The sequence below is a fragment of the Pantherophis guttatus genome, chromosome 2 (assembly GCF_059756535.1).
Source record: "Pantherophis guttatus breed Tessera chromosome 2, ASM5975653v1, whole genome shotgun sequence".
Classification (NCBI taxonomy): domain Eukaryota; kingdom Metazoa; phylum Chordata; class Lepidosauria; order Squamata; family Colubridae; genus Pantherophis; species Pantherophis guttatus.
The window spans coordinates 138,852,319-138,873,463 of NC_142064.1; the positions used below are offsets into that span (position 1 = coordinate 138,852,319).

At 43.4% G+C, this 21,145-nt stretch overlaps 1 protein-coding gene across 1 annotated transcript in view; it reads right to left on the reverse strand.

The window, feature by feature from the left end:
* Positions 1–2,049: 2,049 nt before the first annotated feature.
* The window catches only part of TAMALIN (trafficking regulator and scaffold protein tamalin), a 31,376-nt gene continuing 12,280 nt past the window's right edge, over positions 2,050–21,145 (reverse strand). Inside the window, exons 2-8 of the mRNA XM_034412404.3 lie at positions 15,857–15,906; positions 12,219–12,273; positions 11,656–11,758; positions 7,998–8,091; positions 7,806–7,872; positions 5,195–5,261; positions 2,050–4,878 (exon numbers count right to left, since the gene is read on the reverse strand). Coding sequence (XP_034268295.2) covers positions 4,427–4,878; positions 5,195–5,261; positions 7,806–7,872; positions 7,998–8,091; positions 11,656–11,758; positions 12,219–12,273; positions 15,857–15,906 — 888 coding nt within the window. The 3' untranslated portion in view covers positions 2,050–4,426. The remainder of the gene's footprint in view (positions 4,879–5,194; positions 5,262–7,805; positions 7,873–7,997; positions 8,092–11,655; positions 11,759–12,218; positions 12,274–15,856; positions 15,907–21,145) is intronic.

Consider the following 21,145-nt stretch of genomic DNA (forward strand, 5'->3'; position numbering starts at 1 on the left):
GGAGGGATTGGAAAAGGCAAAATCAGCAGCACAGAGTTGTGACTAAGAATTCTTTTCAGTTTTGTAAGTGATCCTCAACTTGCAACCATTCATGTAACAACCATTTGAAATTGCAATGGACTGAAAAAAAAACCTTACAACTGGTTCTCACACCTACAACCATCACATCATCCCTGGGGTCATGCGATCAACATTCTGGTGCTTTGCAAATATAATGCGTTGGACCACTCAAGGGTCCTCAGGTCATGTGATCTCCATTTGTGACTTTCCCAGCTGGTTTCCAACAAGCAAAGTCAATGGGGGAAGCCAGACTCATTTAACAATTGTGGCCAAAAAGGTTGTAAAATTGGGCACAACTCACTTAACAACCGCCTTGCTTAGCAAGGGAAGTTCTTATCCAAATTGTGGTCATAAGTTGAAGACTATCTGTATTGATTTATATCAAGTTCTTGGAATGCCTCTCATATGGTCAGAATTCTTTGACTTTGGCATAACAGCACAGTGTGAGAATAACTGTGATTTCTTCAATAAACCATGGTTGAACAAACCGTATCTTAATATAATTTAAGAAATCATTGATTGAAAACAGCTTCATGTCAATAGAACTGTAATTTTGGCTTCTTATACTGGGAATTAAACTGCAGCAGAGCTGATTTCTGTATTACATATTACACTGGGTAGTTGCTCAGTATCTTGTTGGGGAACGTGTGCTTGTGTATCTCTGTATGCATTCCTTTCTCATACACAGAGTTGTGTGTGATGCATTTGCTGAATTAAAGGCCCTGTTTGCAAATACAGAATTCTTGTAAATATACAGTGCAGTGGAACTAGTGCTTATGGATATATATAGCGGAACCAGTGGTTGCAAATACATAAAGTACTTCTCTTCCGTTTAGAGGGTGCCCTTTCCTCCTCTGATTTTATCACGATGAGCTTCTTGGAATCAGTCAAGAATGATCTCTATCAGGCATCCGGCTGCTGGAAGGTGAATAGTGCTACTGACAGTGCTACACTTCATTTCAAGAAACCCTGAGTTCAGCAAAATTCAGGATTTTCCATACATCATGTCCAAGCCTGGATGGAAACCTACGTTTTCAATCACAGGAGCAAGGCCATACCACAATCATGTCAACACAGAGGCAAGAAGAACCCTGCTCTGTCCAAAGTTAAATTTAACTACTCCACTTCGGATCTAGATTGAAATCATAGGTTCCGCAGGCAGAAGTCAAGCCACCCAATTGGGAACTGTTTGGCTGCAAAAAAAGCCAGAGGCTGCGAGGAAGCAAATGTGTGGACTCAGCAGCATGAAGGAATGCTGAAGAACCATTGCATCACTTGGGGCTCAGCAACAGCTGGATAACCTCAAAAATTTGGCAGCAGAACATCCAGAGAAGCTCCTATCCTCTAAATCAGGGGTGGGGAACGATGGCCCTTTTATGACTTGTGGACTTCAACAGAAATGAAGAGGTGATAAGCCACCTGGGAAAGTCAAGGGAAATCATCAAAACCATAAAAAAGCGAAAGTTAGATTATTTCTGGATATGTGATGCGACATCCAGAAAAATATGGCATACTTCACTTAATTCTCCAGGGAAAGATTGAAGGCAAAAGAGGTCCAGGCAGAAGAACATCATGGCTTCAAAATCTAAGGGATTGGTTTGGTCAAAACTCAGCAACACTTTTTTGTGCTGTTGATAAAAATAGGACATGATCGCCAATGTCTGATGATGGATATGGCCCAAGAAAAAGAAGGACTTCAATTCCCTGAATTCCTGAGCCAGCATGGTTTGTCCACAAGTCATAAAAGGGGCCATCATTCCCCACCTCTGCTCTAAATACTGTTCTTCCACCCAATAAGACAACTGGCTTTGGCCTGGACCGGGCAGCATTAACACCTTGCACTTTGGTGGCCCAAGTCTTCTCAGTAGCTTGAAGAGCTTTCAAGTCAAGAGGTCACCTTCTTGAGAAAGTCCAGCAGCAGATGGTTGAAGAGCTCCAAGGCCTTCATTGCTGCTTGTAAGACCAACAGAAAATGAGAGCAAGACTGTCTGAATGCAAAACATCTCACAAGTTTTATCCAAAAGTTTACAGTGGAAACATTGCTGCACATGTCTGTACAAAAATCCAACTCTAAATCAGTTTTTTATGCATACAGTTATTGGCACATGGTGCCTCCCTAAATTGCTGGCCTTGCTTTGTTTGTTTGTTGCTTCCCCCCCACTTAACATCTCTTTTGAGAAATATCTGTCAGGGTGCACAATGGCCACTCTTTTCCCGTCTGTGCTGTGTCACCCCTCCTCCCCTCTTCCTGCAGCTACTTCCTGAGATAAAGTTAAAAACAAAAAACCAGAAAGCTGCCCTTTGGTTTCCCTCACACAAGGCATTTGCTAGTGAGAGGTTGGAACAGTCAGACTCGAAGCTGTTTTTAGAGGCACAGTTCTGTTCTGAGGGACTTCACTTAGGCCAGGAATATGGCTCACCGAACGTCACTAAACTACAATTCCCAAGAGCCTTTGCTGGCATAGCGGATAATAAAGGGGGCTGGGAGTTGTAATGCAGTGGCATATGGAAGCTCACAAATCACCTTTTCTCTAAGGTTTTAGACAAACACCTCTTTTTGTTTTATCTAAGGTTCGCCCAGTCTTCAACCTGGCACCATCCAGATACGCTGGATTACAATTCCCATTTTTCCAGCCAACATAACAACACTCTTTATGTCTATGTTTGTCCAAGTCCCCCTCTCCCTTTCTCCTTCTATAGTTGTGAGCAATCCTGAGAAAGATGCTGTGCTGGGATTTGGGCAGGGTAGCCACAAATTTCATTCTGTGTAGGACCCGACCTTCATAACATCTAGCTTACCCTGCAGAATCCAGATCCAGATCTTTTAAGGTTTGGCTCTAATTTGACTTCCACTGTTTCTCTCCCTAACAGCAGTCCTGAGAATTGCTGTATAATTCAGCAGGAGCAAAGCGGGGACTCCTGACAGAGCCAATCTTTTACAGAATTGGAGAAAAGTCAGTAAAACTAGAATAAATTCAATTTGTTCTTCCTATTGGCCTTTCAAGTAGAATTAGGTACACTGAAAGAGAAAAATGTAACGCCAACAAGTCTTTTCTTATAACTTTTCCTTTCAAAGTTGCTCTAGAATAAGGAGAGAAAAAAATGTGTAATAACATCTGGACTTTTTTAAAGACTAGAGGGAAGTTGTGGGGAATTGCTGCAGCCTCTGGAGGTAATGAGACAGACAGGATGTGGCTCCTCAGAACAGATATAGAATATAGAGCAGCTCAGAAACCACATTTGTACAAACTGTGTGTGGGGGGGAGGGGGTTGGAAGGGAGTTCCCCAAACATTTACAGCTCAATCGATTCATCGGCTTTCCCAGTGGGAGGGAAAGTATCTGCTGCTATAGACATGTAATCTGACTGCAAGACATGGATTCACAAAGTGGATTAAGTGTTCCTTCTTCTCAGCATAGCTTAGAATTGACCTTGCCCCAAGTGCAGAGGAAAGATTGAACTTGATATGCATAAAACTCCTGGCAGTCTTGCCTTTCAACGCTTAAAAATACAAAATGCAGAAATATCTTGGGAGTTCTTGCTACTTCGTGGCCACCTATGCAGCTCACTCTATCCTATAACCGAACCTTCTAAATGTAATGTAAATTTCCAGCCAACGTGGCCAAATTCAAGGCTAAACAGGAATTCTGGGACTTGAAGTCCCAATGCATCTGGAGTGTGTCGGTAGCTCTTGCTTTCTACTTTTTGCCTCGGATCTGAGCTTTCTCAATCTATCTGACTTAACCTCAAATGCTACTTCATGCTCTAGGCTAAATTAACATGCTGGTTCTTCTAATGGTCCCCGTCATTAAGTCCTAACAAAAGTCACCCAATGTACAAACCCAAACCAAACATCCCAGATTTTTTTTTTTAAAAAAACTATCCCTGCTAGTTAAACCAATAATAATGTCCTGTTTCCCATCCATTTCTAAAAGTCACCCTATGGCCCACAACGAGAAAGAACCACCCGATAACTTGAAGAGACTGCTTTATGCCAATTCCTGAAAAACATCCCAAACCAAAGCCACCCTCGTATGAATGAAGTATACAAAATCACTTGTCCTTCTTTGGCCTTACAATGTGCTACATTTTTTCTTCTGAGATCTTTTTCTTTCTCCCCACCACCCGTTTCTTCCTAGGACTTTGAACACCCACTGTTATCCCACTCCCACCCAGGCTGATGAATTATTCTCCCAAAAGTCCAAGGCGGATTGCAACCTGCATTTCCATAGAGCTGGTCTGTTGGCGTTCGGAAGCCCAGTCCTCTGTTAATCAAATAAATAAATAAATAGAGACCACAGCAAGCAGAGGCCTCAGCTGGCCTCACAGCTGAACTGTGCTTTGCTTTTCTCAACAAGAGTGTCCTTTTACAACTGACTCTCCTCTTCCTCCAAAGAACGGTTCAACCCAGGAATAAACTTGAGGAATCTCTTGCGGAAGCTTCCCTGTTTGCTTTTGGGGGGCCTTGACGTGACCACAGAGTTCTTTGGTTCTCTGGATTTGTCCCAGAAACAGGCATCCCCATTGGTGGTGGTGGTGGTGGTAGTTGTGCATTTGACGCTGATGCTGCGGGTTAATGTTGTCTTGGGGCGTGAAGACTGGGCTGCTGCGGGGACAATGTCCAGGGAGTCGGCAGAGTCAAAAAAGCAAGTCTGGTAAAGAGATTCCTCGGTCTCATCTGTGGCAGTGCTGACACAGCCCACGCTGCTGTACGTACTCCCAGCTCCTCTCAACAGCATCCCGTAGGGTGTAGAGCCATACAGGCAGGAGCGGACAGACTCCAACGTATCATAGATGCTGGGGTCTTTAACCACAATCCCTACCAGAAGAAAGCAAACAATTACTGAAATGAATGCAAGAACCTGTTTGTTCTCCCAAAGAGAAGAACTGATCCGAGCTTGGATCAACACTTTGTAATCTTGGTTTGGCTGAGTGCGGTGTTTCTCAACCTCAACAACTATAAGACATTATGGACTTCAATTCCCAGAAACACTCGCCTAGTGGGTTACACCAACACAGCCAAGAGTGGTCTGTAAATATGTCTTTCTGTTGCCAGCCCCTTCAGCCAGATTTGGTTCCGCCTCCATGACCTAGAAGACAATCACAAAAAATGCTGACACTCTTCTGACACTCACCATGGACCAAGCGCTGCTCCTGGACCATCAATGACCGATACTCTCCCCATTTTTCATAGAGCGTTTGCTGCAATGGAAAGAAACAGATATTACAAACAACAAGAAGGATCAGTCAAGTCTATATATCTAATTAAAATCTCCTTCAAGTGGTGCTTGACTGCTGGTGAGCCATCCTCCTTAAATCTCATCCTTCCTTTTTTATTTGCTCTGTGGGTATAGCAGATAGCTTCTCCTTCTTGGGTTTGTGGGTTCAAGGAATTCAATAGGCAAGGGGTGGAAATTTATGGGCTGCAGAAAGAGTGAACAAAAGCCGGAGAAGAGTTGCAACCTATTGTCCAACTACCTGCTGGCTTCGAAATGACACTAATGGCCCACCTACTTCTCAAAGATAGGGAGGCTTCCTGCTAAACACATAAAAAAATTCTCAGAGCTATAGATTCTCAGACGGTAAATAAACAAGGCTGTGGCTCCATTTATCAGCAAACTCTGCAGGTAGTACTTCCCGGTTTAGTATATGAAATATCTAATAAGAAAAACATGAGGTAGGAGATGATGAAGAGCACCTTTCTGAACAATGGGAGAAATAAGAGAGTAGCTCAGGGATCAAAGCTGCACTGTGTTGATATTAATTTAAATTTCTTTCTTTAAAAAAACTTATTCAAGCCTTCAACATTAGATAGAGATAGATGATAGATAGATAGATACCAGTAGATAGATACCAATAGATAGATAGATTGATAGATGATATAGATCCGTGATGGCGAACCTATGGGACGTGTGCCAGAGGTGGCACACAGCGCCCTCTCTGATGGCATGCGAGCCGTCGCCCCAGTTCAGCTCCTCTGTGCAGGTGTGTGTGCCTACTGCCAGCCAGCTGGTCTTCGAGACTCTGCCACGCATGCTCATGCACGCGAGGCACATGCACGCGGGGCACATGCACACGGGGCACATGCACGGGGGTGGGGCACATGAGCGGTATGCGCACATGCGCAAGGGGGCAAGGCATGTGCAGGGGGCCATGTGTGCATGTGTGGGTGGGTGGGGTGCATGCGTGGGGGCTGCACACATTGCATTTTGGGGGTTCGGGTGCTTTGGTCCGGAAAAGGTTAGCCATCACTGATATAGATAGATAGGTAGATAGATAGACAGATAGAAGAGAGAGAGAGAGATAGGTAGGTAGGTAGGTAGATATAAATAGATAGATAGATAGATAGATAGATAGATAGATAGATAGATAGATGATAGATAGAAGATAGATAGATAGATAGATAGATACATACATACATACATGAATAGACAGATGCCTTTGAATTAACATTCCTAGGGATGAGAGGAAGGGACTGGCTGAAGGTCACCCAACTGGCTTCGTGCCTAAGACTACAGAACTCACAGTCTGCTGGTTTCTAGCCTGATGCTTTAACTACTACATCACACTGTCTCTTTTATAATATTTATAAAGAACAAACAAAATCCAAAAATCAGGCAATGAAAAAAAATTACTCAATTTAGTTAAGCCAACTGTATTATTTTATATCAGTGTAGGTATTCCTTTTGCCATGTCCAGAATCACCTTAAATTACACCCTAATCATGGGGAATAAGACTATTTTTAAAGGATCCCTCACCTCATAAATATAGAGTTTTATTTTTTTTTTAAAAAAAATTGCATTTGCGGGGCTTGGAATGGTAAGTAAAATTAGACCTCTTAAGGGGCTTCATACATTATTTTTCTTAAATAGATCACCTAAACAAAAGCAGAACATAAAGGGGAAAGTAGCCCAAAATTTCAACCCTGAAACATATCCTGCATTCTCTAGGTGGCATGGCTATCATCAGCCCTTCTTGTTGCTGTTAGAATATATTGCATGTAAAGAACTAGACTAGATCAAGAATTTCCTGCTGGGAAAAACTGGTACATCAAAACCAACAGTGGGAATGACATTTTGATAGAACAAAGTGAATAGTGCCAAAAAACATTTGATGGAAAGTGGAAAAGTTATTGATTAGTGTAAAATGAATGTTAGCTTAGTCTTCACAACTATTCTTTTTTCTTCCAATACCTACTGAAAATTTTAGTTTGCAAAGCACTGCCCTAGAGGTTGTATTTTTCCCTGATTTTCTCCATTCCAAGGCGTTGTTATACAGGGGAGAACTTCTTTGGCTGGAGATTTGCACAAAATACGGGTGCTCAGTGGGTGAAGCAGGAGGCAAATGGGATGGGACACATTTGTGAGTGGGAGCAAGGGGGGGGGGCGGGAGAAATAGGGGAAGAAATTTTAACTTTGCTCCTTTCCCCCTAGTGATTCCTATGCAGTGAAAACTGCTGGTTTTTCTTTTACAGTGAATACTGAGCCAGATGGACTAGCAATTGCACTTGGCATAGGACAGCTTTCTGTGGTTTTTAGGAGTATGGAGCATCCTGATCAAAGCCAAAAAAAACCTGCAATTCTGTCTATATAAATATTTGCAAGGCAGTTACCCAGGTTGAGTTTTGGGATATCATTTCATGTCCATGTACAGGCCCTAATTCAAAACGGTTGCCTCTTCTTGGCAGCAACCCGAGCCAAACTTGTAAACATTTCATCGCATGTTCCTGCTTGAATGCCACTCACCTTGAGATACTGCAAGCGAGCCTCCAATTCGGCCCTCCGGATTGATGCACCATACAAGGTATCTAACCTGCACAGGGGACAAAGTGGGATGAGTGGTGCCTCCATGGCTTGGAAACCACAGCAGTGGCACATGGAAAGGGGCGGAGGGGAGAGATGGCTAGTTCTGGCTAAAAACATCAATCTGGCTTTTACCTCAGCACGTTTCCAGATGCTTTGATGATCTCCACAATCTCACGGTGCCGGATGCCTTCTACGTTAAGCCCATTCACCCCTGTGATTGTGTCTCCTACAAAGCAGAGAGGCAACAATAACGAGTCAGGGAGAACAAAGGATCTGTACTGGGCCTGCACACTTAAAGCCTGAACTTAAGATATCACTTCTGCAAGTCTGCAGAAACATTCTTTATTTTGGTGTCTCAGGCTGGGAAGGATGGTGGTGGAGATAGGGATGGATGGAGCCTCCCCCCCCACTTTTTTTTGAGGGGGGGGACTGATGATCCCCACATCTTCTAACTCAAAGAAGACTTTTAATCCACAATGGCCATATCAGAGTCGACTGTGATCTCTCCACTTCACGGCTAAAAGAGGTGAAGTAATTCTTCCCCTTTTGCAACATTTTGCTTAAAGAAATGAACAAAAAAGCTTGCACACATTTGTATTGCATTAATTTGGTCTTCATAAAATTATTGCACAAATATGGGTTTTGGTTTTGTTTTTTTTACTCCATAGACCAACACGGCAATGACTATTTTGTTTTGGGTGCTGTCTAAATTATGCAAAACAGCATCATTGCACTTCAATTTGGTTTTATTCTGAGCACTCTAATTATGTGTCAAGAGTTCAGACAAGGCCAGGACCGTTGGAGAAGTGTGGGGAAATACTTAGTCAAGAAATACTCATGACTTTTTATATTTCTTCTTCTCTGTTTTATTAAACAAAATGACAAAAACTAAAAGAAAAAACAACATTGGGGTTGGGGGAAAAGAACAGAAACACGGGGAATCCAAGTGTCTGCATTTATGTATGTACACAAGCGCTTATATACTGTATACGTATGTGTATGCACATAATCCTAAAGAATGTCTGTACATATATACATGTAGTATTAGGGAGAAATCGAAGCATTGTAAACCTCCCAATGCAATATTCCCATTCAGAAACACCAACACCACTCAATTCAGATGATAGTAATCTATTACTATGTAGAAAATGTTAACAGAGTATTGTTCCAAATTTTGTCTGAGATTGTTCTGCAACTTTTAAGCACAACTTATAGCACTAGCAATAGCACTTAGACTTATATACAGCTTTACAGTGCTTTACAGCCCTCTCTAAGCGGTTTACAGGGTCAGCATATTGCCCCCAGCAAAATGGCTCCTCATTTTACCTACTTCAGAAGGCTGAGTCAACCTTGAGCCTGGTGAGATTCGAACTGTCAAATTGCAGGCAGCCGGCAGTCAGCAGAAGTACCCTGCAGTACTGCACTCTAACCACTGTGCCACAACGCCTCGTTTATGATGAGCCACAGCAACTTATGATTTTGAAGACTGGGGTTGCTTACATAAGAGAAAAAAAGAAACTGGTAGCCAGGAAATTTTCTGCCATTGGAACAGATGATCCAGGCTTGGAGAGGTGTACTTTAAAAAAAAAAAAACACCCTCTGTGCCAAAAGAAGGAAAAGCAAACTTTAATGGGAAGAAAGGAAGGTACCACACTGCACAACCAAACATCTGGATGCCTCCCTCACCTCCGTTTGAGCCTGCTGTCAATCTGATTCTTTAAAAGCAGCGTTTTTCAACCTTGTCCACTTTAAAATGTGTGGATTTCAACTGGCTGAAGAATTCTAGGAGTCGAAAGCCACGCATCTTAAAGGTGACAAGTTTGAAAAAAAACAGATGCTTTAAATGAAGATAACAATGCTTGGTTCTCCAGAGCAGAGCAGAGCAGCTGGGAGGAGAGAAGAAGGCAGCACCGTCATGCAAACTGTACCCCAGCCTTCTTCATGGTTACCTGTGATGTGAAGCCAGAGCTGGTTGAGGCCTTCTTACAAGGAGCCAATGCAACACAGGCAAAAAGGAGAGGGAGCCTGCATTCCTGGCCTGTGTCAGAAAGACCCTGCTCTTTGGCTATTGTACAGTACAATATTTCTTCAACGAGTCCTGTTGGCCAGGGGACAATGGGCCCACTGCCCATTTTAAAAGGAAAACATAGAGTGTTTTGATTGTTCAGAAAAATGCCTAACATTCCAGTGAGCAGGAATGCCTTGTGAACTACTATATTTTAAATCTGGAAATCCCAGCTGGAAAAACTGATGATGTTAGGAAAAAGAATCAGGTTTTCCTGCTGTTGTCTGTCTGGCTTTTCCTGGAGAGGGTTTCTTGTCCGTGGTCCCCCCACCCTCCCGTTTTAGACATATAAAACTGGTCTAGTACCAATTTTTTTCCTTTTATTTCCCTTGGGGAAACTGGAAGGCAATTGTCACTCCCCATGTTGGTGATCTGGAGTCAAATCTGGACAGGATAGTCCTGCAAGAACTATGAAATCTGCAAGGATTCCATGTGACCCCATCAACTGTGGTCTCTCCTTTGATTCTAAATAACGAGAGGTGAGGGAAACATCACGTGACTGTGAGTTAGGATCTCAAATGACGATCACGTGAACATGAGATGCAGCATCTGTCGTATATGCTTTTTGGTTGCAAAGAGCTTGAATATCGATCATGTGACTGTGGGGACGCTGCAACGGTCGTAACTGAAGTCTGGTTGTAAAGCTACTCTTTCAGCACCTTTGTCACTTTGAACAACTGCTAAATAGGGCCGCCATTAAGCGAGTTCTATCTGTACGCTTCCCAATTTCTAACCTTCACCTTGGGATCTCAGCACCTCTCCTTGGAGCCTCACATAGAAGCTCACACCCCAAGGCTTGGTAAAACTAGCAGACTGAGTTGGAGGGTGTCCAGCAGTAAATGACATTGTGGAGTTCAGATTGTGGCCTTGCAGGCTCTGTTCTGTGAAGTGACAAGAGTAGTCAGTGATGTCATGGAGTCCTCCAATGCCTTTCCACAGAGGCCTACTCAGCCTTCCCTACAGTTGTAAAAAAGGTTGGGAGGAAGAGTGGAGTCAATGTGAGACTAGGCTAAAGCCACCATTCTTAAAAGTGGTGAAGGCATGTAAGCAGCGTGGACCAAAGCCAGGAAAAGTTCCCTCAGAAAAAGGAACCAAGTCTTTAAGGGAACAAAAGGACAAAAGTAGGGCCTTGAACACATGGCAAGCCCCTCCTCAAGTCTCACCCACAAAGGAATTGGGCCTGCATGGGAAGCCTCTTCCCACCAACTCTAGGGGATAAAAAGAGGTCCTGAAGCCAGCCCAGCCTTTGAGTTGTTTTTGGATCCCAGACTTGGCAGCTTCTGTCCCTCTAGCTAATGCCTGGCAGCCTAGTAATGGATGCTGGGTAAATGTGGACGTATGTGTGTATGTGTGTGTGTAAGAGCAAAAATATATCAGTAAAAGTTTGCTGTTATTTTAAATTCACTCGGTCTCTGTGTGTTTTAAAGAACCGTTTGTGCCGCAGTGTTCGGTTCATTTGGGATTGAGTGTGGCAATTTTCCAGGGCTGTGAGTGTGTGAGTGAGTGACCATAAGCTGAACCTGAGAGTACACTTGGGTAACAACAATAAAACAGAAGAACTACACAAGTGTGCACTGACATTCACAGTTCAAGAAGACAGAGTGAAAAACCTCACTGGCCACTAAAGACCAGGAAGGTCTGAAATCTGAATCATACCTGCTGATTTTACCAGTCAGCTGTTGAGCTCCAGTGAAGCAGTACAAAGCAGTAAATGAAGTTTCTTACCAGGTTTAAGGCCTGCTGCTTGGGCTGGGCTGTTTTCGTGAACCCGGCAAACAAAAGTGAACATCTCCACACGTTTTGTGTCCTGATGGTGTAGCCCATAGGTCTGAAAATTGCCCGGATGGAAAAAAGAATTATTATTTATTATGGCATGAGAAGGGTGGATTAGGGGTTGATGCTATAATCTATAATGAATGAGGTAAAGCAGCATGAAGAGCTAGACAGCCATAGCAAGCTGTGAGATGAAATGAAGTCTACCTCATTTGGATCATTTCTCATTCTCTGAAATGTCGAAGATCAAACTCAGCTGAAAAATGAGACAGGCCAGATTCAAGATGTTGTCATATTTTCCTCAGATTTGATAGTCAATGCTTTGAAAATCCAAGTCCTCAATTTTCAACTTTTCTAATGTCTGAAATTTGTATTTCAACTTATTTTCACATTTGCAAATAGCCTGAGGCATGTGATATAAAACCCTATCCTCAATTCCTGCTGAGTGCAGCCCGCAAAACTTCTGCTTAGCAGTTTGTGAGGTAAGCTTAGGAAGGCTTTCTCCCAACATTTACCTGAATCTCAAAACCATACGTCTGACTCTCTTCTTTCTCCAGTGTGATCACCTTCCTGAAACAATGCGAGAGGAAAGAAATTCAGCTGAAATTCCTCAGGACCTTGCATGAGGCAGATTCAAGCCACATTCACAAAGTTGCGTAAGGATCTCTCTTCACTTTCTGATTCCTCCATCTTCCCACAGTTGAAACACTGCCCAACAATATGATTTAAGTTACAGGAACTTCCCTTAGTCATAGTTCAGCAACTTCTGTCTCATGTGTGTTCAAAGGGAAGTGAAAAGCAGCATTCTGCCTCTTAGCTAGGCAGCTGGATCAAACATTTACCCTGCCCAAGAATCATCTCTGCAGCTCACAGTCCCTCTTTCCCTTACGGCTCCTTCCACCACCACTTTAAGTCAATGAAACAAACAGGAAGGGAGCAGCCTTTTGTGTATCATCCAGTCTTTATGAATCCAAACCAGAGCTAACAAAATAACAAAAGGAGATCCAAATGCAAAACCATAGCCAAAGCAAATACAAATGTAATCAGGGATGAGGTTGCTGAAGCAAACATAGATTCAGTAGCAAACAACCACTACATCATTCCAGAGTATGCTTTTATATATGTATCTCCTTCTTGCAGACTCATTGACTGCAAAAAGGAGATACATAAGATAAATACCGAAGAATGGCAGACAATCTAACCTACTGGAATCATCTTTTAGGGTAAATTACATAGATGGCTACTCCTCTGATAACAGAGCCGCAATCTTTCACAATCAAACATACATTTTAAAATCCCAGTCAAATTGTCCTGGAATTTTTTTTGAGTAACTTGAGTAAAATGAACCAACTTTTACAAATATTCTGAAAATTCTCATGAGAAATATTTGCATTGCCTTCCTATCTAAATAAATCCAGATTATAAATGTTCCTTTTTTTTTTTATCAAAGTCCATATATTACCACCAGATGTTGCAAGTTGAGTATATGTTCTGTCCTTTTAGGTGGAACTGATCATTCCATGAACATTGTCCATTTTATGATATGAATCTAGCTAGTATTATAACGATAGTAACTGGACAAAATTTCTTCTTGCCTATTTAATGAAAATTTGGAAACTGCAAGGAGGAGTCAAGGATTCCTCCTTTCATTTCATGAAAAAATGGCACCTCTTCATAAAACAGTAGAACATCTGGCCACAAATAATGTATGGGTGTGCATGTACACACCCATACTTGATCCACCCCGTGTGCCTTTGTTCTGCTTATTATTTCTGGAAAAGAAGTATGGTTGAAGTGTTTTTATAAGTGACTCCCAAAAGTTTATTTAATTTCTACAAGTTGTCAATTGGAATTTAAGAAATGTCCCCAAGATAATTCAGAAACATATTTTAGGAGAAGCTCTTATAGAGAAGCATTTCCTAATAGCCTGGATTACTCTTGGGTTTTGTTCTCCTTGTTCTTTCACATACGACAGTAGCTTTAACAAGGGGGAGGGTCATTATTCCTTCAGCATTGCACACTTAAAGATGTACTGGCCACAAATTCTATCACCCAGCATGCTGCCAAGGTAGTCGGTTAGAAGAACTTGGAGGATGCTACGTTGGCAAAAACATGAGATGGGAATGTAGTAAAATAGCAATAGCAATATATATATATATATACTGCTCCACAGTGCTCTGCAGTCCTCTCTAAGCAGTTTACAGAGTCAGCATATTGCCCCCAACAATCTGGGTCCTCATTTTACCCACCTCAGAAGGATGGAAGGCCGAGTCAACCTTGAGCCTGGTGAGACTCGAACTGCTGAACTGCTGGCAGACGGCAGTCAGCAGAAGTAGCCTTCAGTACTGCATTCTAACCACTGCGCCATCATGGCTCATATTAACATAATGGGATTCAGTCATCCTATATTTAATTACCATGTTTCAAAACTGGAAATTCTTTTTGTCCCCATTTAGCAATGAAACCACAAGCCTATAGAAAGGTATTTCTTTATAACTTTAATGTGCCCCCGTTAAAGCCCAACTTTCCTGTTCTCTAAGAAAGCTTCAGGAGAATTTCACCTCAAATCATTTGGAGAACTGCAACCATGGGCTTGGTAGCTGAGGCAAAAACAGAGGTCCTTTCTCCAATGCACAATTTCATGACTCTCTGTCTTTTTTTCTGCACAACAAAGCTTCTTCCTAAAAAGCTGAAGTGGCAATGTGCTCTTGCAACTTTCACCAATGCAGCTTTAAGGGCACATTCCTAAAGCTTGAAGGTGATTCGGTATCAAATTTAATTGATGGATATTTTGTCTAAACCCTCTTATTGTGAGGCAACACAATAGGGTGCCGTCGGTCAAACAGTGTTGACTGGCGGCCCCCAGGGGGAGAGCCTTCTCTGTGGGGGCACCTGCCATTTGGAACGAGCTCCCCCCGGAGATACGGAGGATCCCAGATTTGCGCACTTTCCGCTGTGCCCTCAAGACCTTCTTATTTCAACAGGCTGGCCTGGCCTAACCTCCTTTTAACTGTTAATTTTAAATTTGTTTTAAAATAATAGGGGTGTTTTAATTTGTTTGGGCCAAATTTTTAATGTGTTTTTATATTGTTTTTAAAGTTTGTATTATGTGTATTTTATCTTTTGGCTGTTCACCACTCTGAGTCCTTCGGGAGTAGGGTGGTATATAAATCCAATTATAAAATAAAAAATAAAATAAATAAATAAACACTCAACTATGCCACATCCCAGCCATCTTTTATCGGATCACATGAAGGTATGATCAACTCCTGTTAGGGATGGCAATCTGATGCCCATCAGATATGCTAAGACAACAATTCCCATAAGCCTTGCTCAACATAGAGGTAACCATGGGAATTGGTCCTCCAACCTATATACTCCTATTACCATGTGATCCCACAAAGAGGATTTTGGTTTGAGGAATTGCAGAAAGGTATATGCTTTTTGGCTTTTGAATCAGAGCACTGTATTGTGCATCCCATTTCTGTTGGACACCAGGCTGAAGAAAGTTGCACTAGAGAGATCAAGGAGGAATTGCAATCACCACCAATTGAAAAGTTTACCTATTAAAGAGACAAACTGAAGAGTGAATCCCCTTGCCTATTCCATGGGAGGTTAACCATCGTTCTGAAGCTTTAGCTGGTGAAATTCTGTCCCCAGCAGGAGATGCAGGACTGGAGTTAACACAGCCAGAGCACGGGTGTCAAACTCGTGACGGCATGTTGTTGTCACGTGACGTATTGCAACTTTTCCTCCCTTTGCTAAAATGTAGTGTGATGCATCTGGCCCGCAGGCCGCGGGTTTTACCCCCTGGCCTAAAGACTCTATTCCAGAAGGCAAAATACCTTGATGGTGCTTGTAAATTACCTCCATGTGCATAATTTCTGTTAAATCTCCCCCCCCTCCCCCCGGCCACTATAGGACCATCTCACTCATTCCCAGCCACGGGGGAAGACAAGAACTACTTGGAGGCAGCTGTGCACAGTGTCCAAAGCGAGCACAAGCAAGAAACAGATAGCTTTTGGTTAGACTACACCGAAGACAAGGCTTTCTCTGTAGGCGGACATAGGGGAAAGCAAGTCTGTCTTCAGCAGAGCAGGACAAAATTCACCACTGAAACTCTCCCAGCAGAAAGGAACAACTTAGCACCTACCTGTGCTGCTCAGGTGACTGGCTCAGAGAGTGCCACTTGAATGCAGAGCCCTGAGGGAGAGGTGCAAAAAAGAGAATTAGTCAAGAGTATGGCAGGATGCTGGCCTCAAAAATCACTCCGACATAGTGCTGGTGGCACTGAGCCAAGGACTGGCACAACGGAGCCACAGCACAACTCCAGAATCAGGCTGCATACGAAGCACATTTTCCTGCCACCTAACGACTCTTCTTTCAGTCCTTAAAGCGGCATCAAGATCTGAGAGAACCTTTGCCTACCTTGTTTACCGAGCTGTTGTAAGAATTACTTGGGTCATTTTCATTACGTGCTTTCAACGATGCTAAAAGCTCAGCTTTGTCAGCTTGCTCTGGATGCCTGTCACTGCCAACCTGGCAATGTAAACAGGTTGCCGAAATGAAACAAGGTCTCTGCCTTAGCCAGCTAACTCCAAAGCAGAGGTTGTTTTGGGAAGCTCGTTGCTAGACAAGAGGCCATTCAGGCACTTGGTTAACAACACACAAGGGAGGGGAATTCGGATGGGGAGCCTGCTGGAGGCAAAGTGAGGAGGCATTCCCTGTTCTTCATCCTGTACCCTCCCTCCCCTATAATCCTGATCTGGATTATGCTTCCTGCATCTCTGGTTGATGTTAGAAACAACAGTTCCTTTGCTCCAGGGGATGTCTGTCCTCTTATGCCACTATCAGCCCAATTTGGATTGCTACCCGTAAACCAGCTATTCACTTTTACGAAGCCACTTGCACAATGCATGAATGGGAACTCCTCTAGGTTAAAAGCACATTAGGTCCTCATTCATGGACATTCAGAATGAGGTTTCTGTTTCATTGCTTGAAGCAAAAAAAAAAAAAAAAAAAACCTGCCAAGGAAGCCAGCCGTGATTTGCATCATCTGACTAAAAAAATTGATCAAAACAAATGGCACACCACGATCTAGGGTGCTGAATCTCCTAGGGGCATCCTGGTGCTTGATATCCAATTTTCACATAAGCCTGAAGATTTCTTGGAATTGCATCTCAAGCTTGGTTAAGTTTCCCCAACCCAAAACCACAAATGCCAACTAAGAGGGTCCTACACCCACCACCGGGGTTGATGAAAAGCATTCAGAAAGCCACATCTGAACACTGTAGGCTTTCAAAGCTACATGGCTTGGTGCCACGGAAAAAAGAAAAACCTTTGGAAGAGAAAGCCCATTTTATTCCGAAGCCCTAATTTCAAAATAAAATTAATTGCCAGGCCCATTCTGAACAAACACTTTCATTGTTGATGCTTCCACACAGTACATGATGGGAACTGAAATTTGGAGGACCAGTTAGGAAAAAATTATTAATATAAATGGATTCAACCACCCTTGGAGGTGGGCGGTGCCCCACATTCATGCCGTGTCGCATCCCCTGAAGAATTTCAGCCATCTTGGCATAATGGCAAACAACATGGCAATTGATAATGCTCTGGCTTTCATTAAACTTTCCGAGTTGTACAAGTGTGCAAACGTGCATGTCTTTGGTTTATGGCTGAACTCAACGTCTCCTGCAAGGCGCAGCCAAGAAACGAAGCATCAGTTTTCTATTAGGCAGCTACACATGCAATTGGAATTATGCTTGAAAATAAACAGCTGTTCATGTAAGACTTCATCCTGCCCGCCTCTGACAAGCAAGCACTCCACCCTCTTCCCCCAGCCTAGAATGACCTCTGTTTTAACCTGCAGGCACCAAATCTCTTTTTATATGCATGGCTGCAACCATTTGCAAGCATTTTCAAAAACTCAGGTTCAAGATTGCAATGACTTTTCAGACCAGCGTGGGGGGAGGGGGGGGAAGAGAGTGGCAGAAGCAAGGGTGGAGACAAGGGTTTCCAGCGCCATGTTGGAATGAAATGGCCCTACTTGTCAAGCTGGACAATGGCATTTCAGTGACGTAAACAAACTCCCATCAGTGAAGTGGGATATTTGGGTGGCCTGCTGAGAATGGAGTAAATAGATTTGAATCCTACTGTAATGGCAGTTGATTCCCAAGGCACATGGGAAATGTCTTCATCAACCCTGCCTCTTTCTTCCGGAGAAGTCTGGATGGAACCCTGGAGGCTGTAGCAAGCTAGTCAAAATTCAAATTCTATGTAATAAAAACAGCAGGTACTGAAAGCTGAACCTGAGTCCTAAGCCTTATCCAGATATCCTGCTTTGGAGCTGAGAAAGAGCAAAGACAGGGCTATACTGATCTCAGGAACAAAGACGATATCAAAATAACAATGATACAAAAAATAATATTGTGAAAAGACCATCAAAGCAGTGGTGGGCTCCTACCGGTTAGCTCCGGTTCTTGCGAACCAGTAGTAACGGTGGTGGGAGGCTCTGCCCACCCGCCCGGATGTCATCATGGACGATCTGCGCATGCGTAGAAGCTTCTGTGTATGCGCAGAAGCGTGCCTGTTCCCGTTGCAAACCGGTAGCGAAGGTAAGTGGAACCCACCCCTATAACAAAGTGATACAGACATTGGTTTCCTACTGGTAGGAGACGAACACATTCCTCCTTCCATGGAATAATCAGAGCTATTGTGTCCATTAATAACCTGTCCCAAATATTCAGATTAGCTATCAGGAGGAATGTTTTCGGCATTAAGCTTGTAGTCTACATATAACATGCCTCTGTACATATGACAAGGGTTGCAGGATTTGGGTTTGGCTAGTCTAGAGAAAAGGACAACTAGGGGGGTCATGGTAGCAGTATTCCAGTATTTGAGAGGCTGTCACAAAGGGGAGGGGGTCAATTCAGTGGTGAAATCTAAAATTTGTTACTACCGGTTCTGTGGGCGTGGCTTGGTGGTGGTGGTGGTGGTGGGTAATGTGGGTGTGGCCATTTTTTAAAAAAACTTTTAAAACCATTTTTTCTACAACCTCTTCGGCGAAGAGGTTGTAAAAAAATGCTTTCAAAAGGCTCTGACGATCACAGCTGAGTTGCCTGATCGGCAGAGGCTCTTTTTCTTTTAAAAGCCTCTGCCGATCAGGCAACTCAGCTTGGATCGTCAGAGCCTTTTAAATGAAAAAAAGCCTCTGCTGATCAGGCAACTCAGCTGGGATTATCAGAGCCTTTTGAAAGCATTTTTTCTACAACCTCTGAAGAGGTTGTAGAAAAAATGTTTTTAAAAGCCTTTGACGATCCCAGCTGAACCACACGATCATCAGAGGCTTTTTTTTTTACTTTTAAAAGCATTTTTTCAGCCGAAGAGGTTGTAGAAAAAATGCTTTTAAAAATTAAAAAAAAAAGCTTCTGATGATCCACGGCTCAGCTGGGCATGGGGCGGGGGGGGGGCAGAGATTTTTGCTACCAGTTCTCCGAACCACCCGCTTCCATCGCTACCGGATTGGGCGATCCGGTCCAAACCGGGAGCATTTCACCCCTGGGTCAATTTATTTTCCAAAGCACCAGAGAGCAGGACAAGAAACAACGGATGGAAATTAATCATGGAGAGAAGCAACCTGGAATTAAGGAGAAACTTCCTAACAGAAGGACAATTAACCAGTGGAACAGCTTGCCTTCAGACATTGTGGGTGCTTCATCACTGGAGGTTTTTAAGAATTGACTGGGTAGTCAGTTGTCTGAAATGGTATAGGACAGGGGTGTCAAACTCACCGCGTTACGTTGTCGTCACGTGACATATTGCAACTTCCCCCCCCCTTCCAGCGCATGACGCATCTGGCCCGCAGACTACAAGTTTGACACTCCTGATATAGGATCTCTTGCTTGAGTAGGGGGCTGGACTAGAAGGCCTCCAAGGTCCCTTCCAGCTCTATTCTGATTCTGATTTAATGCTAGAACACCCTCTTCTATTGTTTACAATGAAAATTTCAACTTGAAAGTTACCAAAGAGTGCAAAGTAGAGAGGCATAACGGATTTGGATTCCTTGCAAATGAGAAAGAACACAATTTCCCATGATATGCTCCAAAATATCCTCATGCATTTTCCAACACTTACAGTAAACCATGTTTAGTAAGCATCAAAGCATCACCAAACAGCAGATGGCAGCACCTGATCAACCTGGGCTGATCTTGAAAATGAAACCAGGGGCAGACCTCTTAGTTAATGCTTGAAAGGGAGACCACCAGGAAATACCAGCACTGGATTAGAGTGATCAATCAAAAAGCCACCCAAAGTGGTTGTGGAAAAGCACTTCCGTGTTGTTGCCAAGAAAATAGACATGGATAGTTATCAGGAGCTGAGCTTGACTCCAGAGAGAATCTTATATTGTATCATATTATAACTGATAGAAACATAGTCCATTTGAGTTTTTGATGTTCATTGACTACAAGCTGAGCATACACCCTTCCCTACAGTTCAGAATCCTTCCTGGTCAAGTTCTCTTTTGCCAAGAAGTAAGAGTAATATCAATTTAAGAGACACATACCCCTGTTGATTTCATGTCTGGAAGGATATAGGAGTAGCCCACCTGGTGATGACTTCTGAATCTTTTCCTCAATCCCAGTGCAGTTGGATTGATTGATTGATCATATTTATATGCTGCCCATTGCACTATTGAGTGACTCTGAGCAGCTTACAGTCATAATGCTTACTTGTAGTTCAGTAGAGATTATCATTTGCCAGTCTTGGTGGGCCAAGGATGTGGGTCTAACACAATGATGGCAAACCTACGGCACATGTCAAAGGTATCACACCATCGTTTCCGGTGACCCAGTGGCATTCACAAACACACCCAACTATTTGTGAAATAGTTTTTGCTCAGTTTTCAGAGGCTGGGTGAGAACGGCGTGTGTTCTTGCACAGCCTCCATCCAAACCTCCGGAAGTCGCGTGAGAATAGGGCGTGCTTTTGCACAGTTTTGGGAGGCTGAAGAGGCCATGGAAAAAGCATTCTGTGAAGCTGATTCAAGAACAAAGGCTTCATGTGATCTGGAGCAAGCTCGGGTAGGCCGCAGGGGCCTGTCAATGGAAAGAGAACACTGCCTGACGGTAAACAGTGTTGTGGTCCACTGCAGCCTGCGGAGCTGGCAGCAGAGTCAGACAGTGAAGAGGCTGGGGAGGAACATGGGCTAATCCTGGAGTCTGGGGAAGGCTCGGACGAAGGCTCTGTGTCAGAGGCAGAGATGGGGCCAGGGCCATCTGGGAGTTATGTGCGGACTTCGGAGTCTCCAGAGTTGGACATTAGAGAGGCAGAGGAACAAGAGGAGCCTGTTCCTAGTGTGCACATGCGCAGAGCTGCCAAAAGGCAAGAACAGTTAAAACAAAAGGGACGACTTGGGAGTAAGGCCTGGAGATGATTGGTC